Genomic DNA, 12,433 nt, shown 5'->3' with positions numbered 1-12,433 from the left:
ACCATGAGACGATTTGTTCCTTATTTATTTTAGTGAGCTCTCTAAAGGCAGCATTATAGGTGGAGCAAAGCATTCCAATCTATGAAGTTGGCGTTGTGTGGACAGCCCATCCTCCCCAGCCCCAACTTCAAGAAAGACTTAATCGTACAAACGGATGCCTTTGAGGTAGGCTAGGAGCGGTCCTGTCACAGGAGGTGAACGGAGAAGAACATCCGTTCACCTACTTGAGTGGGAAACTTACCCTGGCTGAGAAAAATAATAGCGTAGTGTAGAAGGAATTGCTTGGCCATTAAGTGGGCCTTGGAGTCCCTACGTTATTTGCTCGGTGACAGTTTCACTTGGTGACAGACCATTCACTCCTGGTCTGGATGAGAAATGCCAAGGAGAGGAATGCTCGGGTCACCAGATGGTTCCTGCCACTGCAAAACTTTAGCTTCACAGTGGAACATTGAGTGGGGATGGCGCAAGGAAATACGGATGTCCTGTTACGGACACCCTGTATGGTGACAAGTGTTCAACCCCACAAGTTTGAACAGAGGATGGGGATATGTGAGGCAGTGAGGGGGATCATATACAAGGCTCAGTATGTGTCCCCCAGGATGCACATAGAGACATATTAAACCCGCTGGAGCGCATTGTGTTTACAGCAAAACGTCTGTGAATTACAGCGCAAAGTAAAAGTAAGTGTGGATTTGGTCAAAGTAGTTGTCCAAGTCGGATTTTAGGAAAACCCGACAAGGGCTTTTATTTTTGGAAGGATTTGCAGGTTTGGAAGTGGGGCGAATCCCTCCCTCCACTCTGGGTTTTGGGAGTGGCTCTATGGCCACGATTCCATTTAAACTCTTAGCTTTGTCTTGGGTGTGTCAGATTTTGTTTTGCAAGCTGCAGAGCAGGAGGCTCTGTGCAACCCAGACCTGTGTGGAGCTGACTCAGAGACAGGGATCGAAAGCGACTGAGGCACCCAAGAGATACGGCAGTGCAATTGCCCACGGCAACGCGTTTGAACACAGACTGTTGTTTGAGAACGCGACTGTGAACTGGATCGCTTCCCTGTTTATGCGAGTTTCTGGAAAAAAAGACATTTTATGTTGAACTTTCTGTGCTCCCTGCCTATCTGTCACACTGTGTAAAATCCAGCTGCACTACAGTGGGTACGTTTTCTGTAGGAATGTTTTATCTGAAAAAAATCTCTTTTCCTTCTGGCTATTCTTGTTCTTAGAAATGAAGGCCATTCCATCGATGGTGTGTACTACTCCCTTCAGAGGAGAGCACAAACAGGCTGTAACCAGAGTAGAAAGAGAAGTGGGAGGCCCTACTGCACAACTGAGCAACAAGACAAGTACATTAGAGTCTGTAGTTTGAGAAATCGACGCCTCACAGGTCCTCAACTGGCAGGTTCATTAAATAGTACAGGCAAAACGCTAGTGTCAAAGTCTACAGTAAAGAGGCGACTCCGGGATTCTGGCCTTCAGGGCAGAGTGGCAAAGAAAATGCCATATCTGAGACTGGCTAATAAAAGGAAAAGATTAATATGGGCAAAACAACACAGACATTGGACAGAGGAAGATTGAAAAAGAGTGTTATGGACAGACGAATCCAAGTTTGAGGTGTTTGGATCACACAAAAGAACATTTGTGAGACGCAGAACAACTGAAAAGATGCTGGCAGAGTGCCTGACGCCATCTGTCAAGCATGGTGGAGGTAATGTGATGGTCTGGGGTTGCTGTGGTGCTGGTAAAGTGGGAGATTTGTACAAGGTAAAAGGGATATTGAATAAGGAAGGCTATCACTCCATTTTGCAACGCCATGCCATACCCTGTAGACAGCGCTTGATTGGAGCCAATTTCATCCTACAACAGTACAATGACCCAAAGCACACCTGCAAATTATGCAAGAACTATTTAGGGAAGAAGCAGGCAGCTGGTATTCTATGTGTAATGGAGTGGCCAGCGCAGTAATCAGATCTCAACCCCATTGAGCTGTTGTGGGAGCAGCTTGACCGTATGGTACGCAAAAAGTGCCCATCAAGCCAAACCATCTTGTGGGAGGGGCTTCTGGAAGCATGGGGTGAAATTTCTCCAGATTACCTCAGCAAAATAACTGCTAGAATGTCAAAGGTCTGCAATGCTGTAATTGCTGCAAAGGGAGCATTCTTTGACGAAAGCAAAGTTTGAAGGAGAAAATTATTATTTCAAATAAAAATCTTTTTTTCGAACCTTGTCAATGTCTGGACTAGATTTTCAATTCATTTGGTAACTAATTTGATTAATAAAGGTATGTGTTATGCATTATGCACAGTGCGGGGCGGGGATTCCAAAGGTGGCTGGCCGCAATGCCCGAGCAGGCGCAGTGTGCAAGCCTGGCTGGGACATCAGACGGCCAGAGCTTACTGCGTCTGCGCAGGACATCAGTACACAGCGCAGGCGCCGGTTTTGAAACGATAACAGCGCTGAGGGGGCGGCGCCGAAAGCGCAGGAAGATTGGAGTGACGGCAGAGGAGCTGGTCAAGCGGGGGAGTGAGGACCCGCCTCCCTGGCTAGAGACAGGAATTGTGGCTAAGTATAAAAACGCTTTATTTGGGGTATACTTGAACCTAAAACTAAAAGCCACCTTGTTAGAATGCAGCATTACTGCTGCACAAGGTGGCTCTTTTAGTTTATAACGGCTGGAGGGGGGTGACAGTGGCCCTTTAAATGGAAAATCTGACTTTTTTTTTTGCGGTCGCCGTTATATCTAATATATAATTGCCTAGAATACTACTTCCTGCAATTTGTGCCAACTTCCGTGGCTTTGTCCGGAGCTAATGTCCGGAGATAATGTCCGGAGCTAATGTCCGGAGATAAGTGACGTCACCAGAGTCCTACACCCAGGCAGAGCACAGGGGCCCCAGGCAGAGCACAGGGGCCCCAGGCAGCATATGGGGCCCCAGGCAGAGCACAGGGGCCCCAGGCAGCCTATGGGGCCCCAGGCAGAGCACAGTGGCCCCAGGCAGAGCACAGGGGCCCCAGGCAGCATATGGGGCCCCAGGCAGAGCACAGGGCCCCAGGCAGAACATGGGGCCCCAGGCAGAGCACAGGGGCCCCAGGCAGCATATGGGGCCCCAGGCAGAGCACAGGGGCCCCAGGCAGAGCACAGGGGCCCCAGGCAGCATATGGGGCCCCAGGCAGAGCACAGGGGCCCCAGGCAGCATATGGGGCCCCAGGCAGCATATGGGGCCCCAGGCAGAGCACAGTGGCCCCAGGCAGAGCACAGGGGCCCCAGGCAGAGCACAGGGGCCCCAGGCAGAGCACAGGGGCCCCAGGCAGCATATGGGGCCCCAGGCAGAGCACAGGGGCCCCAGGCAGCATATGGGGCCCCAGGCAGAGCACAGTGGCCCCAGGCAGCATATGGGGCCCCAGGCAGAGCACAGTGGCCCCAGGCAGAGCACAGGGGCCCCAGGCAGCATATGGGGCCCCAGGCAGAGCACAGTGGTCCCAGGCAGAGCACAGGGGCCCCAGGCAGCTTATGGGGCCCCAGGCAGAGCACAGTGGCCCCAGGCAGAACATGGGGCCCCAGGCAGAGCACAGTGGCCCCAGGCAGAGCACAGGGGCCCCAGGCAGAGCACAGGGGCCCCAGGCAGAGCACAGGGGCCCCAGGCAGAGCACAGGGGCCCCAGGCAGAGCACAGGGGCCCCAGGCAGCATATGGGGCCCCAGGCAGAGCACAGGGGCCCCAGGCAGCATATGGGGCCCCAGGCAGAGCACAGTGGTCCCAGGCAGAGCACAGGGGCCCCAAGCAGCCTATGGGGCCCCAGGCAGAGCACAGTGGCCCCAGGCAGAACATGGGGCCCCAGGCAGAGCACAGGGGCCCCAGGCAGAGCACAGGGGCCCCAATTAGAGCACAGGGGCCCCAGGCAGAGCACAGTGGTCCCAGGTAGAGCACAGGGGCCCCAGGCAGCCTATGGGGCCCCAGGCAGAGCACAGGGGCCCCAGGCAGCATATGGGGCCCCAGGCAGAGCACAGTGGCCCCAGGCAGAACATGGGGCCCCAGGCAGAGCACAGGGGCCCCAGGCAGAGCACAGGGGCCCCAGGCAGCATATGGGGCCCCAGGCAGAGCACAGTGGTCCCAGGTAGAGCACAGGGGCCCCAGGCAGCCTATGGGGCCCCAGGCAGAGCACAGTGGTCCCAGGTAGAGCACAGGGGCCCCAGGCAGCCTATGGGGCCCCAGGCAGAGCACAGGGGCCCCAGGCAGCCTATGGGGCCCCAGGCAGAGCACAGGGGCCCCAGGCAGCATATGGGGCCCCAGGCAGAGCACAGGGGCCCCAGGCAGCATATGGGGCCCCAGGCAGAGCACAGTGGCCCCAGGCAGAACATGGGGCCCCAGGCAGAGCACAGGGGCCCCAGGCAGAGCACAGGGGCCCCAGGCAGCATATGGGGCCCCAGGCAGAGCACAGTGGTCCCAGGTAGAGCACAGGGGCCCCAGGCAGCCTATGGGGCCCCAGGCAGAGCACAGGGGCCCCAGGCAGCATATGGGGCCCCAGGCAGAGCACAGGGGCCCCAGGCAGCATATGGGGCCCCAGGCAGAGCACAGGGGCCCCAGGCAGCATATGGGGCCCCAGGCAGAGCACAGTGGCCCCAGGCAGAGCACGTGGCCCCAGGCAGAGCACAGGGGCCCCAGGCAGAGCACAGGGGCCCCAGGCAGAGCACAGGGGCCCCAGGCAGAGCACAGCAATATTTTGGACCACTGTGCGGTGTTTCAGACCCCCTGTGTGATGTCTGGGGCCCTGTTCTTAAGTATATTAAAGATTAAAGTAACGTATATTAAAGTATATTATAGATCAAATTTGACACGTTTATGAGCACCATTGAGTGATATACTCAAGAATGACATAATTTTTCAACATTTTATGGTTTCAAACTGTAAACACTCAGAGTTTTTTTTACTTCAACCAGAAAACCTTAACGGTTCATAAAAAACTTGACTGTTCAGGATATGATAAAAGTCATAGTATTCTGAATCTTTAACTTATAAAGATACCTTTACATGGGGTGATTATTGGTTCCAGAGAGGATTTCGGCCGATAATCGTACACATGGCTGGTGACAGGACAATACAATATAAACGTTCAAAGGTAAACACTGATAACATTAAAATCTAATATATAATTGCCTAGAATACTACTTCCGGCAATTTGTGCCAACTTCCGTGGCTTTGTCCGGAGATAATGTCCGGAGATAAGTGACGTCACCAGCGTCCTACACCCGCTCAGGGTGGACAAAGATATATGCCTTCGTGGTGCGCGGCACTTTTCTGATTGGTTGCCGCCTGCCGCGAGCGACCAATCAGAAATGTGCCGTACTGTCAAGAATTGTCAAGAGCTGGTGAGTGCAGCCATTTTTTGTTCTTTCTTACTATTATTTATTAATTGTATTATTCTTACATTTGAATAAATAAAGTATATATGGATTCTAGACTCCCGATTCTTTAGAATCGGGCTGCCATCTAGTAGTTAATAACGGTGATCGCAACACTGGTGTCGGTAAAAACCGACCCGAATCATGTTCTCTGGAGTCTCGGCTACCCTTGGTAGCCGAGACCCCAGAAACAGCCCGATTCTGGGGGGCGCTATACCCTTATTCCTGTGGTTTAAGTACCCTTAACTGCCGCCATTAAAAAGGTGTATCGGCGGTCATTAAGGGGTTCAGCTATTTTTAAACATGTTACATACACAAAGAGGGGACATTAGTACATTGATTACTCATCAGTATCATAAACTACTTACCATTGCCAGCCATAAAACAATGTATTCATCAATGAAACTGTTGAAATACTGATCAAAAAATAGAAGACCGGGTCCAATAAATGCAGAATCCTGAAGATAGAGTTCACTTTTGGTCATGTGAGCAAGCTGAAAGAAGCCAATATTACAGTGGAATTATAGAATGCTGTTATACATACACATTTATATATGTGCTTTCAATAATAGCACTTTCTACATGTTATACAGGTTTTTTAGCTTTATAAACAAAAACTCTAACACAGCGGTGTGCATATAACATATTATTTCAACTGTTAGGCCTTATCCACAAGTCTCATTAATAGCAGGTGTACATATGATAGCCTATAGTGCTGTTCACAGGTCAGATTTTTTCTTCAGACCGAGTGGTCTGAGCAAAATCACAGAAATGTCAAACTTTGATCAGTGTCGGATCAAAATTAGCAATGCAAGTCCTTACGACAATGAAAAAAATCTGACAGCATTCGGATGCCATCTGCGTGCCATCAGTTTTTCACCGACTGATGGATAGCAGAAGGTGGAGAAACTTTTTTTTCATTCTCATGTGAAAAAAACTGCAGTAAATAGATCCATTTTTCTTGTAAGTCAAAAAAGCGGACATCTGAATGAAGCCTTAGAGTTGTTCCACAATTCATTAGACAGTTCAGAATTAAAAGTACATGAAGAGACTTACCACAAGCTTAATAGTAATTTTGGCACTTACAAACCCAAAGGTTAAGGTGTATAGACATGGATGTTTGTAGAATAAATCAGTGGTTGACTTCTTGTAAATCATTAGCCCCAACATGAGGATTAATCCAATATGAAGACCAGGAGATAATACACTTGTTCCCTGTTAAAAAGCGGATAAACATTTTTTTTTTGCTTTTTTTCTATTCGTCATAATTGCTGCTCAATAAGTTAGCAGTAGCTTTCTATAAATGGTGACTGCTTATTGGCCCTGGTATGTTCTGCTTAGCGACAGTGAATGTGATTGGTTGAAACTACAAAAGCTCTAGCCTACAACTTCATTCAATGACAGTGAAATCCCAGGCTAGTTCACATAGTCATCAACTGCCAGGAATGACGCAAGCACAGCTCATGAGCCCGCATCAAAGACTGAGACGAGACATTGGACCTACCGGTATGTTTACTGTTGGGTAGGTATAAATGATTACTGCAGTTTTAGAATTTTTCAATGTCTTCATGACAAGCATCTGTAGTACCTCGTAGAATCTCTTTTGGCTTTTATGACCTGGTGCAAATGTGATGCACTGCCAGATAGCCAGCAGCATAGCCAACACATGGGGCGATGCAAGTATTTTGCACATCCTTACATGTGGACAGTCAGCCTCCCTTAGTCACATCCACCAGTTCAATATTGAACCCCCTCTGTCCCCTAAACAAATTTATTGTATTTAAAAAAAAAAAAAATACTGATTCAATTATAGAGTGCTTCACCTTCTCGTTATCTGCTTTTTGCTGAAATTCAACAAAACATTAAAAAATAAGAGATATACATTGCTATTGATTTCTTTTAACATTTTTATGTTTAAACCTAACGATATCTCTAGAATAAAAAAAGAAGTATGTAAAAATGTAAGGTTCATTATAATGGTTTTTTCTTAGTTGTTTGTTTATACAGGGGATACTTCTTCACATTTTGGACAGCATCCCAAGAAATCAGTCGCTCCTATCACAAGATTGCGAGTGAGATGACAGTGGGGAGCTGTGCTGGAGGACAGTGTAACCTATGGCATTTCACTTGCTGCCTAAGCAGAGTAGAGCTAGTTCTGGGAGTTGCAGCTGCCCCGGGCACATCTCTTTGGCGTGTACACAAGTTATGATGCAGTAAATACAGTACTCCCCATCAGAATGTATATAAGTTTTGTTGGACAAGCTTTTGACTTGTCCGTGTATCTGAACTAATAATTGAGAAGCATTCTAATGATTTTTTATTTTTCCAATCTCAGCATATTTAGCTTCAGTAATCCACATTTACAGTAAATCTATGTACTGTACACCATAGCATACATAACACGCAGTATATGTAAAACATACTTACTGCAACCGTAGATCCATTTTTGCCTACTCCACCGCTGAGAATGACTCTAAAATAGTTGCTACAGGAGTAAATTGTTCCTGATACAATTCCCATAAGTGGAATACATTTCAGTGGCAATCCAATCATAGGAATCTTAAAGGAAAACATACAATGGGTAAGGCTTGTTTCACACATGACTTTTAGTAGCATTTTTCATGATGTGTTATTTTGGGGAGGTCAAATGTCCGGGGAGAGCCTCAATAAAACAGTATACACACACTCTGCACCCTGTGATGCGTTGAGAGGTGGTATATGATGTCAGCCGCCAAAAAGGAGGCCAGAAACGCTCGTCTCCATGATGGCAGCACCATTTTGTGCTTAAAACCTGAGGTGATTTGGTTATTATTTAAGACAGGTAATCTGGGTCACTAAACACCGCCTTCAGAAAAAAGTTGACGCATTAAAAGGAACCTGTCAGCAGGATTGTGCTCAGTAACTGACAGACTGTGTCAGGATGGTGATCTCAGTGACCTGCTCCCTAGTTTACATAATATTACACATACACACTAGCTGTACTACCCGGCTACGCCCCCGGGTTAATAACTGCTGTTAGCAAAACAGAATGTGTTAACAAAAATGTATTCTGCACACAAATGTAATTATTAAAAGGCAAAAACTAAGCTAATAGAAGCATTTCACAACATATATTTCAACACCAGAGATATTCCACACAGTTAACTAAATTGGCCAAGTAGTGTGAAGTAATCTTCAACTACTTATTCAAGAGACTTTTGATAAACGACATTCTTAGTTTTTCCTTCAGGTGCAAAGACGAACAGATTTTTGGCTGTTCCAACTCTTGAACAGGCCACATAAAGTTGACCATGAGAAAAGCATGGAGATTGTAAATCGATTCCAACTACTTTCAAGGACTGTCCCAGAGCGAGCCTTCTTGATGGACATATCATATGCCAGTCAAACAGGAAACTGGAGGCGTTTAAAATCAAAAGGCAAATCAGATGGAATGAGAGATATTGTTGGAATGAAAACATCTTCTCCTGTGGCACATCCTGTCAAAATGGTTGACTCAATTTCATGTGGAAACAGGTTCTTAATCAAGAGTCTTGTTCCATTACACAGCTTTGGTGGATTCAAATTTCTCAATAGCAGAATAAGTGCTCCAGGATTCAGAAAGAGGTTGTGAGGAGGAAGTCCTTGTGGCTCCAAGAAATTGAGGAACTCAGTTGGATAAAATAATGCTTGAGCAGGGTCTATTACTGTATCCACTGACTTGTAGGTTGTGCATACACCTGGAAGGAGATTTAGAATTTGAAGATTGATCTTGTTGACGCTGTCATTTTTGGGAGCTACAATAGCCCTTTCACACAGCCAGCCAGAATTTTTGAAGTGGAGTTGAATGTTTGGAAAAACCTTTGCTTTCAACTCCTCAATGGAAGTCACAATGTAACAAAAGTTGCTTGGGAAGGTGATCTGTCCAGTGGTTGAGTTTACTGGTGCCTTGCCATCTCCAATAATCAACAGCTGGCTCGAAAACAGTCAAGCAGAAACATCGCCTGTCATGTAGACCCTCATGTTTGTGTCGACTTTTGTGAGATGAGTTGTGTGGCGACATGCGTGTAGCAACTTTTTGTGTGTCGAGTTGCACGTGACAGGTTATTGTAGCAAGTTGTGTGCAGCAGGTTTTGTGCATGGCGAGTTTTGCGGGTGGCAAGTTTTTATGTGTGGTGCGTTTTGAGTAGTATGTGCAAGTTTTGTGTGAGGCAACTTTTGCATGTGTTGCAACTTTTGTGCATGTGGCAATTTTTCAGCATGTGCAAGTTTTGCGTGTGGCGAGTTTTCCATGAGGTGAGTTTTGCACGTGTGGCGAGTTTTGCGTGATCAGAGTTTTGCATGTGGCGAGTTTTGAGTGGCGACTTTTGTGTGTCGACTTTTATGTAGCGAGGTTGGTGTATGTGTAGTGAAATGTGTGCTGATGGTGGTATATGTGTTCAAGCACGTGGTAGTGTGTGTAGCGCATTTTGTGTGTGTTCATACCCGCGTGTGTGGTGAGTATCCCATGTCGGGGCCCCACCTTACCAACTGTACGGTATATACTCTTTGGCGCCATCGCTCTCATTCTTTAAGTCCCCCTTGTTCACATCTGGCAGCTGTCAATTTGCCTCCAAACTTTTCCTTTCACTTTTTCCCCATTATGTAGATAGTGGCAAAATTATTTGGTGAATTGGAATGCGCGGGGTTAAAATTTTGCCTCACATCATAGCCTATGACGCTCTCGGGGTCCAGATGTGTGACTGTGCAAAACTTTGTGGCTGTAGCTGCGACGGTGCAGATGCCAATCCCGGACATACACACATACATACACACACACACATATTCGGCTTTACATATTAGATACACACATCTTGAAAAAAAAAAAAAAAACACCTTCAGCAAGCAGATGACAGCTGTGGCACCTGTCCTACAGCTTGATCGCATCTGTAATGTGTATGTCATTAATTTCTTTCACGTTATCCTTAAATTCATTAAAAAAAAAATAGTTTGAAAATGGCGCCAGCCGTGCCTGCGAGGTAGCAGCCACCGGTGATCCGATAGCTGCTCTGCGCAGGCGGCACCACCTTGGAGGACGACACTTTTTTTTTTTTAATAAAAGACAAGATCCAGGCACCAATTACTACAGCTTTTGCAGTACCAACACCTCACTTACCTCCTTTCGGATCTCTTCTGGGTGGTGCAACTACAAAGAGTATATGCATCAATCACAGGAATTTAAAGAATTACCGGTAGAGCGCTCACCCGATCCTTGCTGGTGTGTATTTTTTTTATTTCACAGTTACAATATCATAAAGTGCGCTGTGCAGGTGGCAGGAGATTTTTAACCTGCGAAAGCCTGATGGACTTCACCTCCCCTGCACACCACACTTTATGATGTTATTGGAACTGTGAAATAAAGAAGCACACCTGCAAGGATTGGGTGAGTGCTCTAATTGGGACTTTTTTTCTCTAGCAAGATAGTGCCGCCAATGCCATTTTCAATCTTTTTTTTTTTATGAATTTAAGGATAACATGAAAGAAATTAATTACATACACATTACATATGATTAGGTATGTGTATATATATATATATATATATATATATATATATATATATATATATATATATATATATATATATATATATATACATACATACATACATGTATATGTAAAACCAGAACACATGAGCTGCGCGCACAGTGAACAGGCCTGGCTTGTTCACTGAGCGCGCAGCTCATGTGTTCTGGTTTTACATAATTGTTTTCTTGTTTCCACAAGACTGGGGAGGCCTCCACCCCTCTTTTTTTGAGCTGTGCGCACAGGAGCCGTTCTGTCCAGCGTGTCCACATGGACATTCCTTTTCTGAATCCTGCTCATACAGGTATTGTACATATGACCATGTTTTAAATACATCAGATAGGGATTACATACATTAGTTAGGACTGCTCTGATATGGGTATACCTTGGCGATTGGTAGAGCGGCTTAATATACATTTTTTGCAAAAAACGTATCAACCAAATACCCTGTTTTTTCCATCTTTTTATTAGCACTTGCTGTCCACTGTGATTTTTTTGCAAGAGCGTTTTTGGTTTAACTGTGCTTTTTTGTGAATATATATATATATATATATATATATATATATATATATATATATATATATATATATTTTAGTATACAAAAATGGAACAGCACAAATCCTCTACTTATGTTCGGGTGCAGAGCCCAAACAACCCGTCCTCTGGTTGCTATCAGTTCATATACTTCACAAAAACAGGCAGCACTCCATATTCTTCAAGATAATGTGCAGGAATTTATTAAACCCACATCTCCTTGCGACGTTTCGGCTCTGAATGAGCCTTTCTCAAGCCTTGAGAAAGGCTCATTCAGAGCCGAAACGTTTTTTTGTGAATATATATATATATATATATATATATATATATATATATATATATATATATATATATATATATTTTTTTTATTTTTTTTTTAATTTGTCTAAGGGGTATTTCCATCTGTTTGTATCTTCCGTCTGTCTGTCGTGAAAATCCCGGGTCACTACCAATCAGCGATATTGGGGCGGGATTTATAAACTGCTTCACTTTTTACTATTGATGCTGCCTATGCCGCAACAATAGTAAAAACATATGATGTTAAAAATAATAATAATAATAAAAAAAAACATTCTCACCTTCCGGCGTCCGCAGCAGCCTTTCCCGCTCCTCGCGATGCTCCGGTCCCAAGAATGCAATGCGGCAATGACTCGAGATCACATAGCGGTCTCGTGAGATGATGACGTAGCGGTCTCGTGAGACCGCTACATCATCACGGGTTATTGCCACAAGGCATTACTGGGAACGGAGCATTGTGAGGAGCCATCGCTAAAGACCTGGGCTGGATCTGGGGGGAGCCAGAAGGTGAGTATATAACTATTTTTTATTTTAATTGTTTTTTTAACAGGGATATGGTGCCCACATTCCTATATACTGCGTGGGCTGTGTTCTATACTGCGTGGGCTGTGTTATATACTGCGTGGGCTGTGTTATATACTAAGTGGGCTGTGCTATATACTGCGTGGGCTG

General features: G+C 45.8%; 1 protein-coding gene across 1 annotated transcript in view; it reads right to left on the bottom strand.

Annotated features, from left to right (window-relative positions):
* The window catches only part of CHPT1 (choline phosphotransferase 1), a 100,488-nt gene that overhangs the window by 33,322 nt on the left and 54,733 nt on the right, over nucleotides 1-12,433 (bottom strand). The window contains exons 5-7 of the mRNA XM_077265611.1: nucleotides 7,820-7,951; nucleotides 6,449-6,607; nucleotides 5,761-5,886 (exon numbers count right to left, since the gene is read on the bottom strand). Of these exons, the coding sequence (XP_077121726.1) occupies nucleotides 5,761-5,886; nucleotides 6,449-6,607; nucleotides 7,820-7,951 (417 nt within the window). The remainder of the gene's footprint in view (nucleotides 1-5,760; nucleotides 5,887-6,448; nucleotides 6,608-7,819; nucleotides 7,952-12,433) is intronic.

The sequence above is a fragment of the Ranitomeya variabilis genome, chromosome 5, assembly GCF_051348905.1.
Source record: "Ranitomeya variabilis isolate aRanVar5 chromosome 5, aRanVar5.hap1, whole genome shotgun sequence".
Classification (NCBI taxonomy): domain Eukaryota; kingdom Metazoa; phylum Chordata; class Amphibia; order Anura; family Dendrobatidae; genus Ranitomeya; species Ranitomeya variabilis.
Note: the sequence above shows the minus strand (reverse complement) of the source record. Positions and strands in the feature narration are given on the sequence as shown.